At 48.7% G+C, this 27,618-nt stretch overlaps 2 protein-coding genes across 6 annotated transcripts in view; one reads left to right on the top strand and one right to left on the bottom strand.

The window, feature by feature from the left end:
- The window catches only part of LOC122105288 (Golgi pH regulator A), a 44,651-nt gene extending 27,106 nt beyond the window's left edge, over nt 1–17,545 (top strand). Inside the window, exons 12-15 of one of the 2 annotated variants that reach the window (XM_042676481.1) lie at nt 1,312–1,401; nt 3,207–3,272; nt 3,603–3,819; nt 17,508–17,545. In XM_042676481.1, coding sequence (XP_042532415.1) covers nt 1,312–1,401; nt 3,207–3,272; nt 3,603–3,809 — 363 coding nt within the window. In that variant the 3' untranslated portion in view covers nt 3,810–3,819; nt 17,508–17,545. Of the gene's footprint in view, nt 1–1,311; nt 1,402–3,206; nt 3,273–3,602; nt 4,194–17,507 lie in introns of those variants that run through there. The other variant, XM_042676472.1, reaches the window with a different exon arrangement.
- Nucleotides 5,626–26,106, bottom strand: Pdzk1 (PDZ domain containing 1). 4 transcript variants are annotated; one of them, XM_042676450.1, is made up of 10 exons: nt 26,035–26,106; nt 15,491–15,702; nt 13,948–14,197; nt 12,165–12,301; nt 11,215–11,410; nt 10,520–10,716; nt 9,294–9,551; nt 8,082–8,372; nt 7,125–7,174; nt 5,626–6,065 (listed from the first exon to the last, which is right to left on the bottom strand). In XM_042676450.1, exons 2-9 carry the CDS (start codon nt 15,698–15,700, stop codon nt 7,142–7,144), a joined length of 1,572 nt encoding a protein of 523 aa, XP_042532384.1. In that variant the 5' UTR covers nt 15,701–15,702; nt 26,035–26,106; the 3' UTR covers nt 5,626–6,065; nt 7,125–7,141. The 4 variants fall into 4 exon arrangements, with proteins under 4 accessions (XP_042532384.1, XP_042532395.1, XP_042532368.1 ...); XM_042676461.1 differs by lacking the exon at nt 7,125–7,174 and having other exon boundaries at nt 13,948–14,045; nt 14,091–14,197; XM_042676434.1 differs by lacking the exon at nt 7,125–7,174.
- Between the last annotated feature and the right edge of the window lie 1,512 nt (nt 26,107–27,618).

Here is a 27,618-nt window from a genome sequence, read left to right as displayed (position 1 = left end):
GAGGGTAATGGGGACCCAAAATGGAGAGACAAAGAGTGAACAAATGCAGCCGTGGTACACACTGGACACTGTTGAAAATGAACTCTACTTGTGGGTGGGGGTGGCAGGGGAAACTTAGGAGACAACAAAGGAAGGGTGACATTGTTCAGAAAGAAATGTACCCTTAGCCGGGCGCTGGTGGCTCACGCCTGTAATCCTAGCTACTCAGGAGGCTGAGATCTGAGGATCGCGGTTCAAAGCCAGCCCGGGCAGGAGAGACCGTGAGACTCTTATCTCCAATAAACCACCAGAAAACCGGAAGTGGCACTGTAGCTCAAGTGGTAGAGTGCTCGCCTTGAGCTGAAGAGCTGAGGGATAGCGCCCAGGCCCAGAGTTCAAGCCCCACGACCGACAAAAAAAAAAAAAGAAAGAAATGTACCCTTGGCTGGAAATGTGGCTCAGTGGTAGAGTGCTTGTCTAGCATGCATGAAGCCCCGGGTTGGATTCCTCAGAACCACATAAACAGAAAAAGCCAGAAGTGGCACAGTGGTTCAAATGGCAGGGCACTTGCCTTAAGTACAGGGAGGGTCAGGAACAGAGCCCAGGCCAGGCTCTAGGACCTGCAAAAAAGAAAAAGAACGAACTCTTTACCTGACTTATGTAACTGGTAACCACTCAGTACATCACTTTAATAATAATAATTTAAAATTTGAATGATAAAAACAATAAGCCAAGCACTGGTGGCTCACGCCTATAACCTGAGCTACTCAGGAAGCTGATATCCGAGGATTGCAATTCAAAGCAAGCCTGAGTAGGAAAGGTGGCTCAGTGGTAGAGCACTTGCCTTGCATGCCTGAGGCCCTGGGTTCGATTCCTCAACACCACATAAGCAAAAAGAAAAAAGCTGAAAGTGGTGCTATGGCTCAAGTGGTAGAGCGCTAGCCTTGAGCTGAAGAGCTGAGGGACAGCGCCCAGGCCCAGAGTTCAGGCCCCACGACCGGACCAAAAAAAAAAAAAAAGTCCATAAGACTCTTCAATTAACCACCAGAAAACAGGAAGTGGTACTGTGGCTCAAGGACAGGGCCAAGGCCCCAAGTTCAAGCTCCAGGATCAACAAAAACAATAATAATAATCCGCAAAAGAGTAGGGCTGGAGGAATGACTCGAGAGTAGAATGTCGAGCAAGTTCAAGGCCCTGAGATCAAAGCCCAGATCAGCCCAAAGGAAAGAACAGAATCCAGCTCCCTCTCACAGATGCATAAATGAGCAGGCACGGGTTCGCTGTCCTGCCTTTGAGCAGGGAATTAACAGTTTCTTCTTGGTGTTCCGGCAGGTGAAGTTCTGGTCCCAGCACATTTCCTTCATTCTGGTTGGGATTATCATTGTCACGTCCATCAGAGGATTACTTATCACACTCACCAAGGTACCACCTCATTAGGATTCTTGCTTCTGAAATCTTAACAATCCTTAGTACTTTGAAGACATAGGAAAAAATTAATGTCCAGTTGCTGTGTAAATTATTGGAGATGTATGGCTTCCTACACCGATCACAGATAAGTATCAAAGGTCATGGATAAGAAACTTTTGTCCATTGATTTGTCAACATCATCTATAGTAGAACTTGGCACATAAGCCAGGTGCCGGTAGCTCATGCCTTGTGTAATCGTAGCTACTTAGGAGGCTGAGATCTGAGGATCTGAACCTGGTTCAAAACCAGCCTAGGAAGGAAAGTCCGTGAGACTATTATTTCCAGGTAACTACCAAAATGATGGAAATGGAGCTGTGGCTTAAAGTGGTAGAGCACTAGCCTTGAGCACACTCAGGGGCAGCACCCAGGCCCTGAATTCAAGCCCCAGGATCAGCACAAAATAAAAGAATCTTGGCAAATAGTCATTTAGCAAACAATAGTGCAGTTAGAAGAATTGTGAGACTCATCTGTAAATAAAATATGGAGCTGGATGCCAGTGGCCTCACACTTATAATCCTAGCTACTAAAGAAGTTGAGATCAGAGGATTCTGATTCGAAGCCAGCCCAGGCAGAAAAGTCCAATTAATCAGAAGATCTCTAACCAGCAAAATCCACTGAACTTCAATTAACTAGCCCAAAAAGACAGCCAAACTGGAGGCATAGCTCAAGTGCTAAAGCACCAGACATGGGCAAAAAAAGCCAACTAAGCCAGAGCTCAAGACCCTGAGTTCAAGAGGAAGGGAGCAGGGAGGAGAGAAGAGAAGAATATTTGGTTGTTTTCTGACCAACATACGAGGACTTCATGAAGGTGTAAGAATCTCACAGTCAGAGCATTGTTTGAATGAAAGAGGTGGAGGATTGGGACAGGAAGGGAATTAAGACATAAAACTGATTAGAAAGAGTTCAGGAGCCTTTTAACCATTACAAATGCCAGGAATGGCCTGGAGTTAGGTGTTCTAATGTTTGTAGTTACATTGTTATGGTCATCTGCACCAAAGAACTTCTGAATTTTAATAGTATAGGAATACCTTCTTATGCAATAATACTTTAAGCCAGCCTCTCAAGGAGGAAATTAACCTCAGTAGTCTATTTTAACTCGATTTTTTTTTTTTTTTTGGTCGGTCATGGGTCTTGAACTCTAGGCCTGGGTGCTGTCCCTGAGCACTCTTCAGCTCAAGGCTACCACACTTACCACCTGAGCCACAACACCACTTCCAGTTTTCTGGTGGTTTATTGGCGATAAGAGTCTCATGGAGTTGCCTACCCAGGCTAGCTTTGAACCTTGATCCTCAGAGCTGGACCTAAGTAGCTAGGATTACAGGCATGAGCCCCGGTGCCCGGCCTTAACTCGATTTTCCAATAGCTTTAACATCTAAATGGTCATAGACAGGGCTAGAGCATGGAAGAGATGCTTTTTTTTTTTTTTTCAAATTGGTGCCAGTGCTGGGGCTTGAACTCGGTGCCTGGGTGCTGTCCCTGAACTTTTTGGCTCAAAGCTATTTTCTACCACTTGATCCAATGCTCCACTTCCAGCTTTTTGGTGGTTAATTGGAGATGAGAGACTCATGAGTTTTCCTGCCCTAGCTTGCCTCTAACTTATGATCCTACATCTCAGCTCCTTGAGTAGCTTGGATTACAGACATGGGCTCCTGGTGCCCGTGAGAAGAGACACTTTCAATGGAAGATTAGCCATGTGAACTATTGCTTATGATATATGAATCTAGCAGTGCACTCTAAGTTGCTCTCTTCTTTCTTGACAGTTCTTTTATGCCATCTCTAGCAGCAAGTCCTCCAATGTCATCGTCCTGCTCTTAGCACAGATAATGGTAAGTTTATTGAACTTGCTTTATGTTTGCAACTATAAATATCACAATTTTTTTTCTTTTTCTTTGTGCCAGAACTCAGGGCCTGGCACTGTCCTTCAGCTTTTGTGCTCTGCCACTTGAGCCACACCTTCAGTTCTGGTCTTTTGGTTGGTTAATTGGAGATAAGAGTCTCATACTCAGGCTGGCTTTGAACCTTGATCCTCAGATCTCAGCCTTCTGAGTAGCTAGACTCACAGGCCTTTGCCACTGGAGGCCTCATCAATGTATGTTTCCTCGGGGCAGCCCCTTCCTATTCTCAAAGTCACTGGTGACATCTGCTTTGGCCTGCAGGGCATGTACTTCGTGTCCTCGGTGCTGCTCATCCGGATGAGCATGCCCCTGGAGTACCGCACCATCATCACCGAGGTCCTTGGAGAACTGCAGTTCAACTTCTACCACCGCTGGTTTGACGTGATCTTCCTGGTCAGCGCGCTCTCCAGCATGCTCTTCCTCTACCTAGCTCACAAGCAGGCGCCCGAGAAGCACATGGCACCGTGAAAGCCAGTGCTGTCAGAATTTGGGGGGAAAAGCAGAAAAACAATGGAGGCTGGGGCCTGATTTTTTTTTTAAAGCAAAATGCTCTGGAAGCCTATTCTTCCTCCAGTATCAGTCTTCCTCCTCGGATGATGCTGGGATCACCAGGGCATCAGCTGGGACCTGAGAGAGGAGGAAACTCAGGGCAGTCCTTGGTAGAGACAGCCGCTCGTGTGGATCAAGACCGGGGCCAGGTGCAGACAGCACACAGGGAGTGAAAGTACACTGGAACTCTAGAACAGGAAATGTGGCCACAAACGCCTGATGTTCTGTAAGTCTAGCTTCCTGCGCAGCAGGGTCTTGGCATTCCCTTGAGGTTGACTGTCATTAAAGTCTGACATTGTAACACTTTGGCTTGAGGTTGGCTTTATCAAGCATAGCTTGGTTTTCTGCTTCTGTGACCTAACATGAGTAGGTGGCTCTCTTCCCTGCCCACTGAAATCACCCTGAGCTTGTCTATTTTCTGAGGAAGGAATGATGGAAACTGAAATCAGTTCTACCAGAGACTTTGGGTATGACCTTTTAAGTTTTTGTTTGTTTGTCTGTGTGCCTCAGTACTGCTAGGGCTTGAACTCAGGGTTTGGGCGCTGACCCTTAGCTTCTTTTCTCTCAAAGCTGGTGCACTGGCACTTAAGACACGTCTCTCCTCTGCTTTTTAATTGGAGATGAGTCTCTTGGAGGACTAGGAATGTGGTTTAGTGGTAGAGTACCTAGCATGCGTGAAGCCCTGGGTTCCATTCCTCAGTACCACATAAACAGAAAAGCCAGGGGTAGTGCTGTGGCTCAGCTCAAGTGGTAGAGTGCTAGCCTTGAGCAAAAGAAGCCCAGGAACAGTGCCCAGGCCCTGAGTTCAAGCCCCAAAACTGGCAAAAAAAAAAGTCTCTTGCACGTTTCTTCCCAGGCTGGCTTTGAACTTAGATAGCAGCCTCTTGAGTAACCAGGATTACAGGCATGGGCCACTCATGCTAAGCTTGATTTTTCTTTTATATTAGTATAAAGTGCACGGGCCACGTGTCAGTGTTGATCTCTTATGGTTCCTTCCTATCCAGCCCTTTAGCTTTGGGATAAATTGACTATACTTCACTGGAATAAGACACTTTCCTATTCTTCAGCTGTAAAAGGAGTTGTTGGAAAGTTTTTTTTTTTTTTTTTTGGGTCCGGTCATGGGGCCTGAACTCTGGGCCTGGGCACTGTCCCTCAGCTCTTCAGCTCAAGGCTAGCGCTCTTTCACTTGAGCCACAGTGCCACTTCCGGCTTTTTTTTCCTGCTTATGTTGTGCTGAGGAATCGAACCCAGGGCCTCATGCATGCAAGGCAAGCGCTCTACCACTGAGCCACCTTCCCAGCCCTGTTGGAAAGTTTTTAGACTACTCAAATGCGATTTACGGAAATTGGATTTTATTCCCTAGAAATCTCTTTAGTACTAAGATGTTATTCCTGTATCATGTCCAGGATTCTAGAAAGCAAATGAAGATTAAAGCATAAAAATGTTATCCAGTAGCCTGGCATTGGTAGTTCATGCCTATCTCCTAGCAACACAGGAGGCTGAGATCTGAGACTTGCAGTTCAAAGCCAGCTCAGGCAGAAAGGTTTGTGAGCTTCTTATTTATCTTCAATTAACCAGCCAAAAGCTAGAAGCTGAGCTGTGGCTCAAGTAGTAGAGCACCATCCCTGAGTGAAAAACGAAGGCCCTTGAGTTCAAGCCACAGTACCAGCACCAAAAAACAGTTTCTCTAAAAGTATTAGTGAAGTTACACAAGCCAACCAGAAAACGTGAGCAGTTCAAAAGGAATTTTCATGGTATTTATTATGGCAATCTTAACACTGTTACAATTTCAATAGTACCATCTGCTAATACTTTAACATACAGATATAAATCATCTTTGATGCTGAAAGAATCTACAGAAGAAAGAAGTATCATCAAACGGAAATGTAAAGCCAAAGCTTGGAAGATTTCACATAAAAAGGATCTGGCTCCTGCCTTCAACCTTCCAAAGATGACCATAAATAAACCAGCCTGTCAGGAGAGGAAAGCACAAGGCAGCCACGCATGGTGGTTTCCAATGTTCTCTCATGGACAGCGAGCTGGTGGTGGCTCATGTCCTGAGAAAGCAGTTTCTAGGTATTTCACAGGAACCGTACCAGCCAAAGCCGTTGCTCATTCTCTTCACAGCTCTGTATCTTCAGACTGGGAAGACAAATGTGAGCCTGTGCTCTGGGCCTGCGCAGAAGAAAACAGGCTGTTAGGAGTGAGTGAGTGAGTGAGTGAGTGTGTGTGTGTGTGTGTGTGTGTGTGTGCTCAGAGCCTGAGTACTGTCCCTGAGTTTTTTTGCTCAAGGCTATCACTCTCCCACTTGAGCCACAGCTCCACTCTGTCTTTTGGTGGTTAATTGATGATAAGAGTCTCACAGACTCTCCTGCCTGGGCTTCTAACTGCAATCCTTAGATCTCAGTCTCCTGAGTAGCTGGGATTACAGGTGTGAGCTACCTACATCTGGCTTTAGTTTCATATTTGACCTCCAATAAAGAAGTTGTAGTTTGATTTCATTTCTTTTTTATACCAGTACTGGGGCATTACCTTATGATCTTGCTTGGCTCTTTCACTCAAGGCTGGCTGTCTACCATTTGAGCCACTCCCCTGATTTCAAGCCTTTATACTGGTTAATTGGAGATAAGAGTTTCACAGGTGTGTCTCCTCAGGCCAGCTTCCAAGTGAGATCCACAGATCTCAGCCTCCTGCGTAGTTAGGAATACAGACGTGAGCCACCAGTGCCCAACTTGAGAAGTAGTAGCTTTTTTGTTTTTAAAACAATAAGAAATACTTTGTGAAGCTGGGGGCTGGTGGCTCACGCCTGTAATCCTAGCTACTCAGGAGGCTGAGATCTGAGGATCACGGTTCAAAGCCAGCCCGGGCAGGAGAGACCGTGAGACTCCTATCTCCAATAAACCACCAGAAAACCGGAAGTGGCGCTGTAGCTCAAGTGGTAGAGCGCTCGCCTTGAGCTGAAGAGCTGAGGGACAGCGCCCAGGCCCAGAGTTCAAGCCCCACGACCGACAAAAAAAAAAAAAAAGAATACTTTGTGTTAAGCTTTCCAGAATACAAGGTAAGGACCATTTTGTGTATTCATTACATTACCTGTTCATACCACCAATCAGTATAAATTAATATAAAGGTAAGAAAGAGCATACTGAAACTTTTAGACTCTGGACATCGTTTCCTTTACGAACTTGGACCCCAAGTTTATATATGAAAAATTGGACAAAAATAAAACAGACTCACCAAAAAATTTATCTGGATTAGTAGCATGGATCAAATAATAGGATGCTGGCCTAGACATGACACCAAAAAATAAAAACGTATAATCCAATATATACAGGAAAACGCTTCATCTGTCCTCATAAGGCTATAATGCAGGCTGGGAAAGTGGTTCAGTGGTAGAGTGAGCGCTTGCCTTGCATGCATGAGGCCCTGGGTTCGATTCCTCAGCACTACATAAATAGAGCCGGAAGTGGTGCTGTGGCTCAAGTGGTAGAGCACTAGCCTTGAGCTAAAGAGCTGAGGGACAGCGCCCAGGCCGAGTTCAAGCCCCATGACTGACCAAAAAAAAAAAATTAAAAAAGGCTATAATGCCTGTCCTTAATAACCTCTAGTTTTTTTTCCCAAGGAGGCAGATACTGTTTTAGCATTTTAATCATCCAATATAATTCTGATAATAGTCCTCCGAATTATCCCTCTTTTCTAGGTAAGAAACTGATCAGTGTCACAACCAGAATTTGGAAACAGGAAGACTGACTCAGCTTCTTGTGGCGGTCTCACAGCATGTTATGAAAATAAGAAACTTGACCTTTACAAGGAACTGGTGGCTCCTGCCTGTTGTCCTAACTACTCAGGAGGCTGAGATCTGAGCATCAGATTGGAAGTCTGCCTGGTCAGGAAAGTCCATGAGAAAAGCCACAAGTGGAGGTGTTGGTCAAGTGGTATAGTGCCAGCCTTCAGCCAAAGGGCCATGCAAGATTAAAAGGCCCTGAGTTCAAGCCCCAGTACCAGTATCAAGAAAAGAAAAGAAAATGCCCTTAGACTACCTTTTCTCTATAATAATCTGATGTGTTGGTTATCTATATTCATTGTTTCCTAATATTTTAGAAAACCTGGTAGCCACAGGTATGTGCAACACACCGCCGGCGTGCTCTGCTCTGCTCTGCTCTAGACGACCAAAGGCCAGTGACGGCCACTCACTCGCTCTCTCGCCCCGCATAAGCCAGGCTCTGGCTCCGCCGGTAATTCCGCCTGGGCATCAGGCTGGGCATCCAGCGGGTCGGCCATGGAGGAGACGATAGGGATCTTCTTTGCTTGGAAGTAATTGTAGGCCTTCCGCGCACAGACCAGGAGTGTCACGTCCTTCCCACTGCTCTGGATCCTGTCCACCACCATCTCGTAGGGCGCATCCAGCACATTCTCCCCATCCACCTCCACGATGACATCGCCGTCCTCCAGCCCCGCCAGGGCCGCGGGGCCTCCTTCCTGTACCTAGGGGCAGAGGATCTGGGGTGTCACTTCCAAACAGAGGAAAGGCGTGTCTGACTAGCTCCCTTTCTGGTGGGGGAGAGGGAGTTCAGAATTTAATCCTTTTTTTGTGTGTCACACTGCCACTTCTGGCTTTTTGCTGCTTAATTGTGGAGGTAAGAGTCTCATGGACTTTGTTGGCCTGAGCTGGTTTGGAACCGTGATCCTCAGATCTGCCTCCTGTAGGACTACAGATGTGAGCCCCCAGCACAGGTTAAGAGTTCATTCTTGGGCTGGGAAGGAGGCTCAGTGGTAGAGTGCTTGCCCAGCATGCATGAAGCCCTGGATTCCATTCCTCAGTACCAAATACACAGAAAAAGCTGGAAGTGGTGCTGTGGCTCTAGTGGTAGAGTGCTAGCCTTGAGTGAGCAAAAGGCCTTGGCCCTGAGTTCAAGCCCCAGGACTGGCAAAAAAAAAAAAAAGTTAATTTTCAACTATTCTTGCTGAGGCACAGAGGTTAAGGACTCTCGAATGCTTTTCTACTTCTGAGAGCGCCAACTGCCATGATCACATGAACCATGTCGCCGGCTGGCTGCATGTCACGCTCTGTCTTCAGATCTCGGATCCCCTTTCGGAATCCCAAACTGAGCACTACAGGAATGACCCATCTTCTAGCCACCTGCCAGGTAGAGGCATTAGGCCAAACACAACAAGTAAACAACCCTCGATCAGGGGTGATTGTCACTGAGTTCAATCTGAAAGCCTCAGAGGGACAACTTGGGGAAGAAAAGGCTTGGTCTTCCCACACCCTGACTGGAAGTGTATAGGACTGAGCATGTCTGGACCCCGTGACCTGGGCCTCCAGTGTGACCTTTCTATTAAGCAGTCAACGGGCGAGGGAGTTGAGCCTCTCCTAGCTGGGCTGCAGGAGCCAGATGAACGTACCTCTTTGATGAAGGAGCCGGGCACACCCTGAATCGCATTTAAGTGAAAGCCATAGCCATTGTCCCCCTTCACCAGCCTGCAGAGTCTCGGCTTAGGATCTTCTTCCTCTGTCATTTCTGGACTTGACTCGTTCAGAGGAGCAGAGAGTGGAGCTGGACTTAACACATTAGGAGGAGCAGAGGGCGGAGCCGGGGGCTGAGTGACGGAGCCATTGGGCAGTTCTTGACTTTTGTAGTAGAGAAACGGAGAAAATCGAGCCTTTTGAACATCAAAGGGGACAACAGAACACTCATGAAAGGTGCTGCTTGAATAGGCAGGGTGGCATATGTGTTCCACACACCCACATATGTCTGGTGGCAGGCTGTCAAATTTCTCTCCTACCCCAACCAGGAATAAGAGATAGAGGCTGGTTAGAGGGCTCTGTATGCATGAAGTAAGCTAGTAAAGAACTCTGGGCAGGGCTGGGAAGGTGGCTTAGTGGTAGAGTGCTTGCCTAGCATGCATGAAGCCTTGCGTTCCATTCCTTAATACCACACAAAAAAAGCTGGAAGTGGTGCTGTGGCTCAAGTGGTAGAGCACTAGCCTTGAGCAGAGAGAGGCTCAGGGACAAAGCAGCCCAGGCCCTGAGTTCAAGCCCCAGGACTGGCAAAAAAAATTCTGGGGAGTGGAGGCATGTAAGTACCAGTCTTGAACAAAAAGAGCAAAGTGACAGCATGAGCCCCCAAGTTCAAGCCCCAGTACAAACACACATACAAAAATTGAATCCTTGGCAGGCATCGCTGGCTCACGCCTGTAATCCTAGCTACTCAGGAGGCTGAGATCTGAGGATCACGGTTCAAAGCCAGCCCAGGCAGGAAAGTCTGTGAGACTCTTATCTCTAATAAACCACTAGAAAACCGGAAGTGCTGTGGCTCAAGCAGTAGAGTGCTCGCCTTGAGCTGAAGAGCACAGGGACAGCGCCCAGGCCCAGAGTCCAAGCCCCACAACCGACAAAAAAAAAAAAAAAAAAAATGAATCCTTTCAAAAATCGCACTCACCAGTCTGAGGATTTAAAACTCAGTAACCACTTAGCATTCTCTTATGAGTATCCCTGTGAGCCTCAGCTCAGCCTTCATGCCTTGCATTCCGACCCCTTCCTATTTGGAGAACTAAGTAAGAACAGCCTGAAGTCTGAGGGCATAACTAGCTGGGCCCGCCGGCGCTGTAGGACTTCTTGTGCTGCTTACCAGTCTGTACATGCTGTCTGTGTCCTTGTCCACCACCAGCAGTGAGGTCTGCTCGCCGCCCTTTCTAATCATCTCCACCACACTATCATGATCCAAGCCTTCCACACACTGACCATTCACCGCCACCACCAGGTCATTCTTCTTCAAGCCAGCCGCCTCTGCTGGACTTCCAGAATCTATGTCCTTGATGATCTGACCTACCCTCCCCCCACACACAGACAAAAAAAATCAGAAAAGACCCTAAGCAAATAAGCGGGGATCTCTGCTGGAGTCCAGAGGAACTCTGGTGAAGAAAATAGAAAAGGCATGCTGAATACAAAGTTGTGAGCTAGTGGCTCACACCTGCAATCCCAGCTACTCAGGAGGCTAAGATCTGAGGATCACAATTTGAAGCTAGCCCAGGCGGGAAAGTCCATGAGCTTTATCTCTGATTAACCATCAAAAAGCTAGAAGTAGAGCTGTGATTCAGGTGGTAGAGTACTAGCCTCTAGCAAAAAAAGCTGATGACACTGTGAGGCCCTGAGTTCAAGCCCCAGGACCAGCACAAAGAAATGCAAAGAACAACCTTGGCTTCCAGTGCTGCATGTGGCATAGAAGCGGAGTTGTGTGTGCTTCCTGGTTCTGTGTGGTGGTTCTAGTGTGCATGGGGGGCGGGGGGGGGGGGCTGGAGTCCACAGGGCCCTCTCACATCTCACCTTTGTGTTCAGGGCCTGCTCTCAGGTAGAAGCCGTAGCCGTTGCTCCCTCTCTTCATCTCCACCACACGCGGCTGCTGGGGCAGCAGCTCCAGGCTGGCGGCATCCCTGTGGAATGGCATCTTCTGTTCACTGTGGCGCTTGTATGTGTCCTGGTCCACAAGCAAGAAGGCGATGCGGCCTCCGGCCTTCTTCACCTACAACACACACATAAATAGATGAGAAGCCACCCAGACCCCACAGACGTGGCTGGGGTGTCTCTTGCCTCAGTCCCAGGAAGCAGGGGCTGCATGGCTGAGCTGAACTGGTCATTTATCTTCACTTCTCTATGGTTGGTTTTCCTTTTTTCATGTGTGTGCCCACAGTGGGACTTGAACTCGTGGCCTCATCTTCTTGCTTGACTTTTTACCCTCGAGGTTAGAGCTCCACCATGTGAGCCACAGCTCCACTTCTGGCATTTTACTGGTTCATTTTGAGATAAGACTCTCACAGACTTTCCCACACAGGCTAGCTTTGAACTGTGATCCTCAGGGGCTGGGAAGGTGGCTCAGTGGTAGAGCGCTTGCCTTGCATGCATGAGGCCCTGGGTTCGATTCCTCAGCACCACATAAGCAAAAAGAAAAAAGGCGAAAGTGGCACTGTGGCTCAAGTGGTAGAGCGCTAGCCTTGAGCTGAATAGCTGAGGGACAGTGCCCAGGCCCAGAGTTCAGGCCCCAGGACCGGACCCCCCGCCAAAGAAGTGGAACTGTGATCCTCAGATCTCAGCCTCCTGAGTAGCTAGGATGACCAGTGTGAACCAGCAACTGTGACAGCAGCAAATGCTGCCAGCCGAGCTCTCTTAATATGAAGAACCAGCTCATGAGACTCATCTTCAGTCCATCCCATGCCCTGCCCACCAGTTCTATGACTTGAGCAGCAAGGGCAGGCACAGCACCCCTAGGGTCTGCTTACCTTCTCCACCACTTCCTCATGACTGGCCTTCTCTACATTCTCTCCGTTCACTTCGATCAGGTAGTCATTGGCCAGGACCCCTGCTTTCATAGCCACGCCGTGAGGGGTGATGTCGGTCATGCAGATCCCCGCTTTGCCTGGGAGAGAGCCGAGCGTGAAGGCTGTGTCATGGAAGAGCCTGCAAGTCCACTCACAAAGGCTTTTCCCCCCACAGGGTGAAATTAGAATTTCCCATTTTAGAGCTAACTCAGCCCCACAGCTGCTGTCTATCATCAAAAGATAGTGAGTGCTTAGCATGCGTATCTCTACTGAGCACTGTTTCCAGAGCTATGTATTCTAAATCGGCACATAATGGGGTCCATCGATGTCCATCGCTGTCCCCTGGCACCTCGCCCTCCCCATCAGCCACAGCAAGTGTCCTGCTTTCATGTTCATACACACACCGAATGTGATGCTGTGTCCACCCACTGTGCCCTCCCCTTTCCCACCCTCCTCCCACTAACCCCTCACATCCAAGAGATGTCTCCCAGCTACTCAGGAGGCTGAGATCTGAGGATCGAGGTGTGAAGCCAGCCCAGGCAGAAAAGTCCATGGAGTCCATGAGAATCTTGTCTCCAATGAACTACTCAGAAAAAGTCAGAAGTGGTGCTGTGGCTCAAGTGGTAGAGTGCTAGCCTTGAACATAGGCTCAGGGACAGTGCCGAAGCCTGGATGGAGTTCAAGCCCCAGGACACAGGGGCAAGGGAGAGGCATGCCTGAGTACAGGTAGTATAGCTTAGGTGTTAATGAAATGCTGGTAGTGCTTTCAACATACTTATATTTCAGTCTACTCTTATTCCTTACTAAGAGATCTGAGGTTCAAATCCAGCCTGGGCAGAAAAATTCATGAGACTTATCTCCAATTAACCAGCAAAATGTCAGAAATGGAGCTGTGGCTTGAGTGGTAGAGTACCAGCCTTAAACAAAAAAGCCAAGCAAGGGGCTAGGAAGGTGGCTCAGTGGTAGAGCACTTGCCTTGCATGCCTGAGGCCCTGGGTTCAATTCCTCAGCACCACATAAGCAAAAAGAAAAAAAAAGCCGGAAGTGGTGCTTTGGCTCAAGTGGTAGAGCGCTAGCCTTGAGCTGAAGAGCTGAGGGACAGCGTCCAGGCCCAGAGTTCAGGCCCCACAGCCGGACCCCTCCCCGCCCCCAAAAAAAGCCAAGCAAAAGATAAAGGTCCTGAGTTCATGTCCCAGTACTGGCCAAAAACAAAGGTAGCTTTTATGAAGAATCTCATTTCTATTGCTTCCCTTTCACTTCAAAGGAGCTAGAAAAGTATAAACAGCCAAACACTGGTGTCTCACGCCTGTGATCCTAGTTACTCAGGAGACAGAGCTGAGGATCACCATTCAAAGCCAGCCAGGACAGTAAAATCTATGAGATGGGACTCATCGCCCAATAACCAGCAAAGAGCTGGAAACAGAGCTGTGGCACAAGGGGGAGAGGACCAGCTTTGAATGAAAAAAACGTAAAGGACAGCGCCTAGGCCTGAGTTAAGCCGCAGCACTGGCACAGACAAATAAGTAATCATCAGCTCTGTCACTCTTGCCTTCAAAGGGTCAGCCTGAAAGCACCAGCAGACAAGAGTGCCCAGCATGCCTTGCAGCTTTCCAGCATCCAGATCCCTCAGTCCATGACTTTACATAACTGTGCAGGAGGAGGGCGACTGTGAGGCGTCTGCTAGTGGAGAAGACAGGTCATTGGCCTTCTGCCAGGCGGCTGGCCATGCCCGGCCCTCACTCACCTTGCAGCGTTTTCAGAGAGAAGCCATAGCTGTTTCCATCCTTCACCAGGTAGCAGAGCCGTGGCCTCGTCCAAGTCTGTGCCCCTCCATTGATCACCGCGGCCGTTTTCCTGCTGTTCGAATCCAGCTCCTTCTGGCTGCTGCTCAACTCTCTCAGGTCCACCTGTTTTTTGATGGCTTTTTCATAGGAATCCCCATCCAGAACAAGTAAAGTCACTGAATTCCCACTCTTTCGGACAAGGTCCACAACCTAGGAGGCAAGAGAAATTTTCCCAAAGGAATTTTTTTCTTTTTCTTTTTTTCTTTTTTTTTTGTGCCAGAACTGGGATTTGAACTCAGGGCCCAGGCTCTGCCCTTTAGCTTTTTTTGTTCAAGACTGGCTCTCTACCCCTTGAGACACATCTCATGTTCTGGCTTTTTGCTGGTTAATTGGAAATAAGGGTCTCAAGGACATTGATGCCTAGGCTGGACTCAAACTGCCATCCTCAGATCTCAGCCTCCTGAGTAGCTAGGATTACAGGCGTGAGCCCCTGGTGCCTGCTCTCTATCTGGTACTGGAGGCCCTGGTGATCTTACTCCCTGTTCACAAGCAGATGGGGCTCCAGCCACCTCCACCACAGCAATCCAGGGGAGATGAGGCTGGGGCCCTGGCACTGTTAGGAAGCCATCACAAAACAGCAACAAACTAGAGGTGATTGTGGGCCTTGGCCCTGCGGGTCTTCCCAGGTCTCAGAAGAGATGCGGCATGGTGCCTTGAAAAGGGAATCTGGCAGAACTGCAGCTAATGCCAGACCTTTGCAAATCTCCACTACATTAACCTATTAGCAAGGTAATTTAGCTGAGCGAATGTACTAGATACCTCGGGAGGTGACGGGTTAACAAGATCGTTAATAAAGGCCAGGCGCTGATGTGGCTCACACCTGTTATCCTAGCTACTCAGGAAGCTGAGATCTGAGGATTCTGATTCAAAGCCATCCTGGGCAGACGAATCCAAAGACTCTTCTCTCCAATTCACCAGAGCTGTGACAGAGCACATTCTTTTTTTTTTGTTGTTTTCAATTTTTTTTTTATTGTGAAAATACTGTACAGAGGGGTTACAATTACATGGGCAAGATAATGAGTACATTTCTTCTCAAGCATTGTAGCCTCCTCCTTTGTTTCCCCTTCCCATCCTCCCCCCCCCCCACCCTTCTCAGACCACATTGTTAAGTAAAAGAAGCTAAGCAAGAGTAGGAGGCCTTGAGTTTAAACCCCAGTCCTGGCATGCACACACAAATAAATAAATAAACCTACATATATATACATATATATATAGCCTAGCAGAGTTTCTGGCCTATAACAATAGATAATGTATATTAGACCCAACACAATTAAAATATAATCTCAGTTAACTATAGGGGACCTGACTGGCCAACATAAAGTATAATGGCATAAACTTGCTGGTGGCAGCCAAGAAAGAGTCAAGTTCCCCTGACCCCACCTCAACATCATCAGGGGAGACATGAAGGCTGAACGGACGCCAGAGAGCACAGAGGCCCCTCACCTGCACATGCTCTTCCTTGTCAACGAAGACGCCATTCACCCTGAGGACCCTGTCCCCATCCAGGAGCCCAGCCTCCTCTGCGGGACTCCCCTGCTCCACCACCCGGACCAGGTGACCATCAGTGTCCTTCTCAATTCGTAGGAAGAAGCCATAACTTTGTCCTTCTTGCTTGGACAGCTTACATTCTCGAGGGTTGAAAGTGGTAGCCATTTCTGTGGGGGGGAAATCAAGGAGAAATCTGTGGGAAAGAAAATGGTGCTGGGTTGGGCTGGGAAGGTGGCTCAGTGGCAGAATGCTTGCCTTGCATGCATGAGGCCCTGGGTTCAATTCCTCAGCACCACATAAGCAGAAAAAGCTGGAAGTGGCGCTGTGGCTCAAGTGGTAGAGTGCTAGCCTTGAGCTGAGGGACAGCACCCAGGCCCACAGTTCAGGCCCCATGTCCAGAAAAAAAAAAAAAAAAAAAGAGGTTTTGTGTGTGTGTGTGTATGTGTGTGTGTGTCCTAAGCTTTCCTTTGGTCAAGGCTAATCCTCTACCACTTGAGCCACAGCTCCACTTCTGGCTCCTTTTCGTAGTTTATGGGAGATCGGATTTGGTAGTCTATGGGAGATAAGAGTGTCACGGACTTTCCTGTGCGGGCTGTCTTTGAACCGCGATCCTCAGATCTCAGCCTCCTGAGTAGCTAGGATGACAGGCGTGAGCCACCAGCGCCTGGCTAGTGGAGTAATTTTTATTTATTTTTTTTTTGGTTGTCGTGGGGTCTGAACTCTGGGCCTAGACATTGTTCCTCAGCTCTTCAGCTCAAGGCTAGCACTCTACCACTTAAGCCCCAGCGCCACTTCCAGCTTTTTCTGCTTATGTGGTGTTGAAGAATAGAACCCAGGGCCTCATGCATGTGAGGCAAGCACTTTACCACTGAGCCACCTGCCCAGCCCAATCGTGGAGTAATATTTTTAGTCCTCTCTCACCGATGAGGTTGCTCTTCCAGTTCCCATCCCCCACCCGGCAGTGCAGCAGCTCTGAGGGCTGGGAGCCTCTGCCCAGGGCCTGTCATAATTTCTAAATCTATTTCTGTAAGGATGACCTTCTCCTCTCAGCTTCAAGCCCGCCTATTTGGATACTGGACACAGATGCTTTGATTTCAGTTTCTCTAACCAGTCTTCTTCATTCCTTGTCCCCAAAGAAATTAAGTCCAAGCTGAGTGATTGGTTCAAACATGCAATCCTGATATAAACTGATATAAATGGTAAAGTTCAGGAGGATCGTGGTTCTAGGACAGCCTGGGCAAAAAGTTTGTCTGACAGATCCCATCTCAACCAATAAAAAAGCTAGATGTGCCAGGCATTGGTGGCTCATGCTAGCTACTCAAGAGGCTGAGATCTGAGGATCAAGGTTCAAAGCCAGCCTAGGCAGAAAAGTCCCTGTAAGACTCTTATCTCCAATTAGGTCAAGTGGTAGAGTGCTAGCCTTGAGTCCAAAGAGTCTTACAGACAGCGCCCAGGCTGAGTTCAGGCCCCACAACCAATCAAAAAAAAAAAAAAAAAAAGCTACATGTGTTTGTACACACCTGTCATTCCAGTTATATGGGAATTGTTCATAGGAGGATCACTGTCCAGACATAAACGCAAAAATAACTAAAGCAAAAAAAAAAAAAAAAAAAGCAAAGCATCTGCTTATCAAGTGCAAAATCCTGAATTCAAATGAGGAGGAGGACGATGACAATGACAAAGAGGACAAGGACTTAAGTCTAAACACATGATCCAAAAAAAGTTTAAGAAAAATCAAGCCAGGCACCGGTGGCTCACATACAATCCAAGCTACTCAGGAGGCTGAGATCCGAGGATCCTCATTCAAAGCCAGCCTAGCAGACAAATACGTGAGAGTCTCATGTCCAATTAACAAGCAAAATCCTGAGCGGAGCTGTGGCCAGAGGAGTCTGCTAAAGGACAGGACGAGAGAGACGTGAAGCAGCTCAGTGCAGAAGCCAGGGCTTGGAGGTGGCTTGAGACACGTGAGAAGCAGTAGAGAAAGATGGTTGTACAGGATTCTGGGGCTTGAACTCAGGGCCTCATGCCTCTTGCTTTTTTGCATCTACTCTTTGAGCCACACTTCCACTTTTGGCTTTTTGCCTGTTTAATTGGCGATAACAGTCTCATGGGACTTCTCTGCCTAGGTTGGCTTTGAACCAGGACCCTCAAAACACAGGAGATGGGGCTGAGAAGGCGGCTCAGTGGTAGAGTGCTTGCCTAGCATGCATGAAGCCCTGGGTTCCATTCTTCAGTACTACATACCCAGAAAAAAGCTGGAAGTGGTGCTGTGGCTCAAGTGCTAGCTCAGGAATAGTGCCCAGGCCCTGAGTTCAAGTCCCAGGTCTTAGGTGGGGCAGGGAGGGAAGCAGGAAATGGCCGGTGGCCCCAAGGCTCTTCCTTTCCCAAGATTGTCCCCTTCACCACAGCCGATGGCTAAGGGAGCCCGGCCTCAGGAGACCAGGCGCTGCTGCAGAGCGAGGTCCTGGGACGCTCAGCACGGTCTCAGGGACCACACAGCAGAAAACCAACGCCGAGTCCTTTCCTCCCAGAGAGCGACCCCATGGGGCAAGGTGGAGAAATGTCCACAGAGCATTCCGCCTCCCCATATGCCGCCAGGGAGATTGCAGATTACCATCGCTGACCTTTGTGCCCAAAGAGCCAGGCGAACAAGGCAGGCGGGCGGCCTCCCACCAGCCACTCACCTGACTCTCACCCGGCCCAGCCTAGTCCTTCAGCCGCCACTCCAGTGGCAGGAATGACCATGTTGTTCAGAAAACCAAAGACAGCTGGACCTGATGGCCCACCCCTACCATCAATCCTAGCTTATCATCAATCAAGAGGCTGAGATCGGAGGATCACAGTTCAAGGCCAGCCTAGGGAAGGAAAGGTTGTGAGGCTCTTATCTGCGATGAGCCACCAAAAAGCTGAAAGTGGAGCTGTGGTTCAAGTGGCAAGAGCATCAATCGTGAGGGGAAAAGCCAAGCGAGAAGATGAAGCCCTGAGTTCAAGACCCAGTGTGTGTGCGCGTACACATGTACGTACACACACACACACACACACACACACACACACACACAAAGGGTCTTCTGTCACCTCCTTAATTTTGAGTTGGCCCATCTGCTCCAAAGCCTTCTCTGTGTGAGCAGATACACCTCATAGAAACAGAACTCCTTAGCAGAAATCAATCATGGGATTGGAAAGCTGAGCCAGGTGGGGTTCATTGTCTCTTACTCCTCACCATCTCCTTTAAGTTGTGTTCTCCACCTTTGTTGCTCCTGAGATCCCCGTCAGGGACAGGACTCTGGTTCTCCAGGCCCTGCCCTCCAAGAACCGCCAGTCTCCAGCCCTGAACCCTAGAACCTCTGGCCTGACGTCCCGCCCCGCCACACCCCGCTATGCCCGCTTCAGAGGTCATGGAGAATGGCAATGTTAGAAGGAGTCTTCATTAACCACCCTGAGCTCGCTTCACTCACTGCCGAAGCCAAGGTGGCAGCAGGGCCGGCGGAGGCCCTGGCTCACGCCGTGCAGACACCTCAGCAGCCGGCGCAGACAAGACGACGGAATGGAGCAGATGAAAACCACCTTCAGCCATGACTTTGGGGAGGAGGCCAACCTCCCAAGCCTAAGTGCCTTAAAAGCTCATCATGCTAGCCAGCCCTGGGGGCTCATGCCTAGGATCCTAGCTACTCAGGAGGCTGAGAGCTGAGGATGACGCTTAGAAGCTGGCCTGGGAAGAAAATCCCATGAGACTCCAATTAACCAACAAAAAAGCCAGGAGTGGAGGGGTGGCTCAAGTGGTAGAGCACCAGCTTTCATTAAAAAAAAAGGCACATGAGAGCACAAAGCCCTGAGTGCCAATACCAGCACACGCATGCACGCACATGTGCGCACACACACATACATACACAGATGAAGAATGGCAAGACCAGAGTCGGGTGCCAAGAATGGCAACGATGCCCTGGAAGGAGGCGAGGTAAGAGGCTTTTGCAATGTGCATCACCTGTGACCAAGGCCTGACTTGGCCTAGAAGCTGGGAAAACAGAATGAAGGTGACAGCGGAGGTGAAAGAGCGGATAAACTCGGCAGCCAGGTTTCTCTATGCAGAGATGACATCAGGCAGGCCAGGCCACAGCCCAGATTTCCATATTCCAACCACCCAGGACTAGCTGCCAGCAGCAGGCAGATCGGCCCCAGCCAGGGTCAGAGCCAAAAAATTATATTAATGATCATAATAAAGCTAAATCTGGTTTTGATTTCGTGTTGTCTGCTAGCTGTGTGAAGATATGGGATCCATTCTTTGGTTTTTTTTCCCCTTTCCTTGTTGTTTGTTGTTGTTGTTGTTGGTGGTGGTGGTGGTGGTGGTGTGTGTGTGTGTGCTGGTTCTTCCTGAGGCTTGAACTCAAGACGTAGGTTCTGTCTCTGAGCTTTTGTGCTTAAGACTAGCACTCTACCACTTGAGCCACAGTACCACTTCTGGATTTATTTTATTTTTTGCCAGTCCTGAGGCTTGAACTCAGGGCCTGGGTACTGTCCCTGATCTCTTTTGCTCAAGGATAGTGCTCATGTTTGCAATCCCAGCTCTTTCTTTGGGAGGCAGAATCGGAAGGATCATTGTGCAAGGCCAGCCTAGGCAAAAAAAAAAAAAAAGGGGGGGGGAAGCGTTAACAAGACCCTATCTCAACCAATAGATGGATGGGTCTTTTATTCCAGCTACAAAGAAATTCTAAATAGGAGGATGATGGTCCAGGCCAGCCTGGGCATAAATACAAGACCATATGCCAAAAATAATGAAAGTGTAGAGAGCATGAGTCAAATGCTATAATAACTGCCCTGTCCACAGACATGAGGCCCAGACTTCGACTCCCCACTCTCCCTCCCTTCCCCGCCCCAGGCACTCGGTACTAACAAAAACGTGAAAGCAATTCCATTTCATCCTTCTGCAGAAAGTGTTTCCTAGAGCACACACATCGATAGTTTTCATTAAGATGGCACACTGAAGTGGCCTGAAAGCATCCTATTGGGAAACCACACAATCAAGTATATTTACTTTCAATAATATCAAAAACAGAAGGATGACCAAAACTTGTGATAGCTCTACTTCTCCCTTGTCACCGTTGCTGTTTGGCCAGTGACAGATTTCAAGTGGGAGAAATGAGAGTGAGTTTGGCAATCCACATCTAGAATGCCAGCCTTCAAGAGGCTGAAGCCAAAAACCACAAACTCTAGGCCTGTCCACATAGCAAGAACTTGTCTTAAAAACAACAAACAGAGCCAGGCACTGGTGGCTCACACCTAGATTTCTCCCCACTCAGGAGGCTGAGATCTGAGGATCAGGGTTCAAAGCCAACCTCAGCAAATTTGAGAGATTCTTATTTCCAATTAGCCAGCAAAAAGCCAGAGGTAGAGATGTTGGCTTAAGTAGTAGAGTGCCCAAAAAAAGTAGATTGAAAAAGCTAAGAAATAGCAACCAGGCCTTGAGTTCAAGTTCCAATACTGGCATTAAAAAAAATCAAATGGGGGAAATAAATGAATCAATGTATTGAGAATTATCTAGAAATGAGTGATCAGAGGCCCCGTGAGTAATTTTTATGTCTCTTGAATGATAAAGAATAGAATCTGCTTATCACAAAGTAAGTCCATTTACCCCTCCTACCCTGGCCACCGTAAACAATACTTTGTACTATATGGCAGGACTCTAGTCTAAAGTTCACACACTAGTTGCTTAGCTAACAGTTTTAGGAGGGAGAAGGAATGGAGTGCGGAAGCTGAGCTGATGATGGAAGGAGTAACGGAGGCAACTATACACCCCGCCCCATGGCAGGCTGAGAGAGGTACCCCCAACTGAGCACCTTCTATTTTGGGGGGGGCCAATACTGGGGCTTGAACTCAGGGCTTTGGCTACTTGAATTTTCCACACAAGGCTGCTGCTCTACCACTTGAGCTACAGGTCCACTTCTGGATTTCTTTTTTTTTTCTGGTTAAGTGGAGATAGACTTTCAAATTTGTCTGTGTGGGCTGGCTTTGAGCGGCCATCCTCAGATCTTAGCCTCCTGATTAGCTAGGATTACATGTGTGAGCCACCAGCCCATTCCAAATCAGCATCTTTTATATGGCCTTTTGCACTGGATCGCCCCTCATTGTTTCCATACGTCCGGCTTGTTCCCCAAGTCCTCCTGCCCCACTGCCTCCTGCCTCCCACCAAACTTCCCAATCTTGTTTTCTCCATTGTCAGCCTTGAAAACATCATTCAAGAAATCAAAATCCAGACTCCAAGCCAGGTGCTGGTGGCTCATGCCTGTTATCCAGCTGAGGATAACAGTTCAAAGGGATCTGAGGATCCCAGTTCAAAGCCAGGCCAGGCAGGAAAGTTCAGGAGACTCTTATCTCTAATTAAACAGCAAAGCTCTATCAGTGGAGGTGTAGCTCAAATGGTAGAGCTCAAGGCTTGAGCAAATAAAGTTAAAGTATCAGTACCCCTTCTGCCCCGTCCCCCCCCCCCCCAAAATGTCTGGACTCCTTGCTAAGGCCCTGAGGCTCAGCCAGTCCACCAGGCTCCTCTACTGCTTACATCATAGCTCCAGGGCTGCCTTTTGCTCTGGCCACAAACTGTGCCTGGAACTTTCCACTGTGGGTTCTTACTCATGGTAGTTACTAAGTAAACATTTTCCCCCAGAGAATAAATCCAAGATCTTCCCATTTGTGAGCTACAGTTCAAATTTTGCTCAAGGCTAGCGCTCTACCACTTGAGCCACAGCGCTACTTCCAGCCTTTTCTATGAATGCGGTATTGAGGAATCGAATCCAGGGCTTCATGCATGCAAGGCAAGCATCCTACCACAGAGCAACATTCCCAGGCCAGATCACTCATCTTTTGAGTCTTAAACATCATTTATCTGTTCAACAAGGGATAGTTCATTTACTTTGTGCTAGTACTGGGGCTTGAACTCCTTTGGCTTTTCCACTCAAGGCTGAGGCATAGCTTGAGCCATAGCTGCACTACTGGCTTTCTGTTGGTTAATGGGAGATAAGACTTCATGGACATTTCTACCCAGTCTGGCTTTGAACTGTGGATCCTCAAGTCTCAGGCAGATAAGATCTATTTGATGCTTGCAGATAGAACAGCCATCAGGGTTGAGCCCACTTTAGATGCAGTCCTGTCTCCTAGGAGCTCAAAGTCCAGGGGGAAGGGTTAAAAATGTAACTACTAAACAATGGCAGAGAATGATACTGAAACATTTAGAATGCTTTATTCTGATCCACAGTCATGGAGCTTTTACTAGGCTCTAGGAACCAACCTGCAAACTTGTGATGAGTTCTGAAATCATCTGAATAGGCCATTTAACTATGGGGGAAAAAAAAGGACTGAAAAGTTAAGCTGGTTTTACCTAGTTGTTGGCATAAATCCATCCTGGATTCAAAGGTAGGGGGTTCCAACTTCCCAGGCACTGGGAACAGGGTGTTATGGGGACACATAGAAGGGGGAGAAGAAGACAACCCCAGGTAGAAGAAACAGGAGGTCTCAGGAAATGAGATGGCTCAGAACAACCAGAGTACATGAGTATGGCAAAAAGAGATGAAGCTCTGGGCTGGGAAAGTGGCTCAGTGGTAGAGTGCTTGCTTTGCATGCATGAGGCCCTGGGTTCGATTCCTCAGCGCTACATAAGCAGAAAAAGCTGGAAGTGGTGCTCTGGCTCAAGTGGTAGAGCTGTCAGTGCTCAGGCCCAGAGTACAGGCCCCACAACCGACAAAAAAAAAACAACAACAAAAGAGATGATCTGATGATATGCACTAGTAGCTCACACCTGTGGTCTTGCCTGCATAGGAGGTCGAGAGCAGAGGATCAAGGTTTAGAGCCACTCCAAGCAGAAAATTCTGGGAAACTCATCTCCAATTAACCAGTAAAAGATCAAAAGTGAAGTTGGCGCTCCAGTGGTAGAGCGCCAGCCTTGAAGCAAGATTATCCAAGCACGCCATGAGTTCAAGTCTCACTTGTGGTGCAAAAACAAACAAAAACCAAAAAGCCCACAAACATCTGGGTGGAACCATAGAAAAATAAACGATCCCCTAAACCCTGGGGCTCCCACGGATGTATTGAATAGCTCCTTCGAGGCAGGTGAGGACCGAGGGGAGCTGTGGTGTCTGCTCGTAAGGAATAGGGACATTTGACGTGAACCCTAACATTCCTCTCTGTGTAATACACAAGCCTAAATTCACAGCCTAACCTGATCTGTGTGTGTGCGTGTGTGCAAGAGTCTCATGGACTTTCCCATGGCGACTGGCTTCAAACCCAAACCCTCAGATCTTAGCCTCCTGAATAGCTAGAATGACAGGCGTGAGCTCTGGGCCCCAGCATGAGTTTGTGTTCCCAGGTTTGAAGCTTCAGAAGCTGCTGGAGCCCAGGATGGATCTCCATCTGCCATCAAGTAAGCAGGAGAGGAGGCCGTCCCCTGGTCCAGCTCTGGCCACCACCAACAGTCCATGCACTAGGCCCAGCCCATTGCCACGCCCTGAGACTATACCCTCACAATGCAAGCAGCCAGGACCATCAGCTCCTTTGCTAAGGGAGGAAGATTCAACTGGACACACTTCCCACTCCAGTGCCCATGCGCCCACCCACTGGTCTCTGATAAACCCACCAAACAGCTTAAGAAAGTGTGTGTGGGGGGGAGGGTCCCTCATGGAATCCAAGGGAAGGAGTTGCTTGGGGCAAAGCATGTTCAAGTCCAGCTGCTACTCTTACCCAGTGTCCCACGCTGCAAACATGGGAATCATTTCAACTCAATCACACCTGAGACCTGACCTGACAGCGGCAGCAGATTCTTCAGCCTCCTCTCCTGAGCAGTGGCATCAAAATAACCAGGGTGAGCAGGGCACAGCAGCTTAGGCCTGTAATCCAAGCAACTCAGGAGGCTGAGATCTGAGGATTGTGGTTCAAAGCCAGCCCAGGAAGAAAAGTCCACAAGGCTCCTAGCTCTAATTAACCACCAAAAAGCCTGAAGTGGAGCTGTGGCTTAAGTGGTAGAGTGCCAGCCTTGAGTGGAGACAGCTAAGGGAAAGCATCCAGGCCCTGAGTTCAAGTCCCAGTGACAGCATGAAGAAAAAGGATTTACGATTTGATTTTCCAAACAACCCTGGGGAACAGCGGCAGGCCTTCATTTAACAATGATAACCTGGAGGCTCCAGGTGGCTAAGTAACTTTAATGGCTTGGCACAAACAACTGAACCATAAACTTGGTCTGGTTGTCTTCCCACCAGATGAGAAGCAGCTGCCTAGCCAGCGCTCTAGATGTCATTATTGACAGCTTCCTATTGAATGGTACAGAGACCCTGCAGAAGAGTCGAAGATCTTAAGTCATTGATTTAGTTATAATATGCAAACCTGCAAACTCAAAGTCCCTGAACTATGGGTGCAGGAAACAATGAATATAGGTTTTTTTTTTTTTGTTTTTGCCAGTCCTGGGGCTTGAAGTTAAGGCCTGGGCACTGACCCTGAGCTTCTTTTGCTCAAGGTTAGCACTCTACCACTTGAGCCACTTGTTTATATGGTCCTGAGGAATTGAACCCAGAGCTCCATGCATGCTAGGCAAGCACTCTACCACTAAGCCATCTTCCCAGCCGATGAATATAGGTGGGTTTTTTTGTTTTGTTTTGTTTTTGTCCATCGTGGGGCTTGAACTCTGGGCTTGGGCGCTGTCCCTGCGCTCTTCAGCTCTTCAAGGTGAGCACTGTACCGCTTGAGCCAGTTTTCTGGTGGTTTATTGGAGATAAGAGACTCACACACTTTCCTGCCCGGGCTGGCTTTGAACCGTGATCCTCAGATCTCAGCCTCCTGAGTAGCTAGGATTACAGGCGTGAGCTGCTGGTGCCCAGCTTGAATATAGGTTTTATGTGACCAGATAACTAGGGTCAGAAGCAGGCAGGGCCCTGGGACTTCTTAATACAGGACTGAGAGCTTTGACACCCCGTTGTGGAAATCTTAGTAAATGGAGAGAAACACATTCCTCTTGTATAACCAACCCGTATCTTCACAGCAGGATCAATTCTGACATAAGTATTTACAACGGAGGAGCCCTTGGCTAGAAATCCAATTACAAAGATCTGAGGCGAAGGTGGCTCACGCCAGTCACCCTAGCTACACCACAGGAAGCTGAGCTCTGAAAAATCCTGGTTCAAAGCTAGCCAGGGCAGGAAAAAGGTCTGTAAGACTCCTATCTTCCATTAATCAGCAAGAAAAGCGAAAAGTGAAGCTCAAGTGGTAGAGCACCAGCCTTGAATGGAGAAGCTAAAGGACAAGGGATCAGGCCCCAAGTTCAAGCCAAGCAAAGCCAAACAAAAAAGTTGTAGAGGGAGGACAATCTCTCAGTTTACCCCTCACCCCAATCTACCACCCCCCTCAAAGGGTCTGGCCTTCCCCCACGGGCTTCTCTTCGGCCCGAGGCTGCCCACTATGTACCAAAGAAGAAGGCAAAGGGAACGACAGAAAACAGGTAGGTCAGGGCTGAGCCGAGGCCTTCTTACCTGGGATAGAAGGAATTGCTCCTGTCACTGAGGAATTCTCTGTGGACAGCACAGGTCTTGGAACTCACTGGACTTTGAACAAAGATTGATTTAAAAGCTGATGTATTTAACAGGGGTGTGTGGTCTCAGTTCATGTGACCTCTGGCCTGTTTCCTGTCAGCTGGCTGAGACCTGAGCAGCTAGAAACTCTGACAAACTTCCCAGTCAACCCAGTGCGCTGGCCTCCCTGCCAGCCTCCGGCCTCCCTGCCGGCCAGCGTGGTCAGCAGCCTCTGCCCCGCGCCCAGACCACAAGAAGGGCGGACGGGAAGGAGGGCTGCAGAGCAGATAAACTGTGGCCCCACCCAGAGGAAGGCTAGGTGGGCGGAGAGCCTCAGGAAAAAAACATCAAAGACCCTTGTTGTCCTCACCTGGGACTCCTCTCTCTCCCTGGGAGTTCAGCCCACCTGCAATCCTGGCTACTCAGGAGGCTGAGATCTGAGGATTGTGGTTGAAAGCCAGCCTGGGCAGGAAAGCCTATGAGACTCTGATCCCCACTGAACCAGCAAAAAGTTGGAAGTGGAGGTGTGGCTCAAGTGGTAGAGCACCAGCCTTGAGTGAAAAAAGCTAAAGGACAACACCTAGGCTCTGAGTTTCAGGCTCAGGACTGGCACCAAAAAAAGACCAAAAAATAAAAAGGCAACCTCTTGAGATATTTTGATGGAAATTCTTTTTTCCTTTCTCACCTGAGTGTCAATTGTGTTCTCCAACTGCTAATAGCTCTTCCTCTCCCAACACTTAAGAGCCTTTCTGTGTGTTTGTGTGTGTGTCTCTGTCTATCTAGGCCGGCAGGGCCAGGACGGCAGGTGGGCGGAATCTGCATGCATTCTTCCCTGAGCCTCTGCGGTGGCTGAGCGTCAGCTGCCCCGGCTCCCAGCTGATCCCGCCCAGCCACACCCACCTGCTGGATCCTCCCACCATGACCACAAGACAGTGCTGCAGGTGGGTGGGCAAGGCCACTCTAGGCTGAGGACAGACGGGGTGGCCTTGCCCTCCTTCCATCCACACTCAACGGGGGCCCTTGCAGGACCACCAGCAGTGGCATGACCCAGCCAGCAGGCAAAGGGCATCAGCAGACAAACACCTGAGCTGCTTCCTCCCACAGCTCTCCTCCTGAGCATTGCGGAAGAATGTTTTGAGTGTCAGAATCCAACATCTGAGTCCAAATCCTTTTTTGCAGTGTGGGTCTGGCACTTGAACTCAGGGCCTTGAGCTCTCTCTTGGCTGTTTTCACTCTGGCTCTATCAAGTAAGGTAGACCTCCAGCTCCAGCTTTTTGCTGGTTAAGCCTCAGCTCTACTTCCAGCTTTTTGGTGGTTGATTGGAGATGAGAGTCTCAAGGACTTTCCTGCCCAGGCTGGCTTTGAACTGTGATCCTCAGATCTCAGCCTCCTGAATAGCTAGGATTACAGGTGTAAGCCACCAGTGCCTGGTTTATGTCTGGCTTTTTGCTGGTTAATTGAAGATAATTGAAATTAATTGAAGAGTTTCAGACTTTTGCTCAGGCTGAGATGCTGAGCTCTCTCTCTCTCTCTCTCTCCCCCTCT

The sequence above is a fragment of the Dipodomys spectabilis genome, unplaced genomic scaffold (genome assembly GCF_019054845.1).
Source record: "Dipodomys spectabilis isolate Male_0828 unplaced genomic scaffold, ASM1905484v1 ptg000002l, whole genome shotgun sequence".
Taxonomy (NCBI): domain Eukaryota; kingdom Metazoa; phylum Chordata; class Mammalia; order Rodentia; family Heteromyidae; genus Dipodomys; species Dipodomys spectabilis.
Note: the sequence above shows the minus strand (reverse complement) of the source record. Positions and strands in the feature narration are given on the sequence as shown.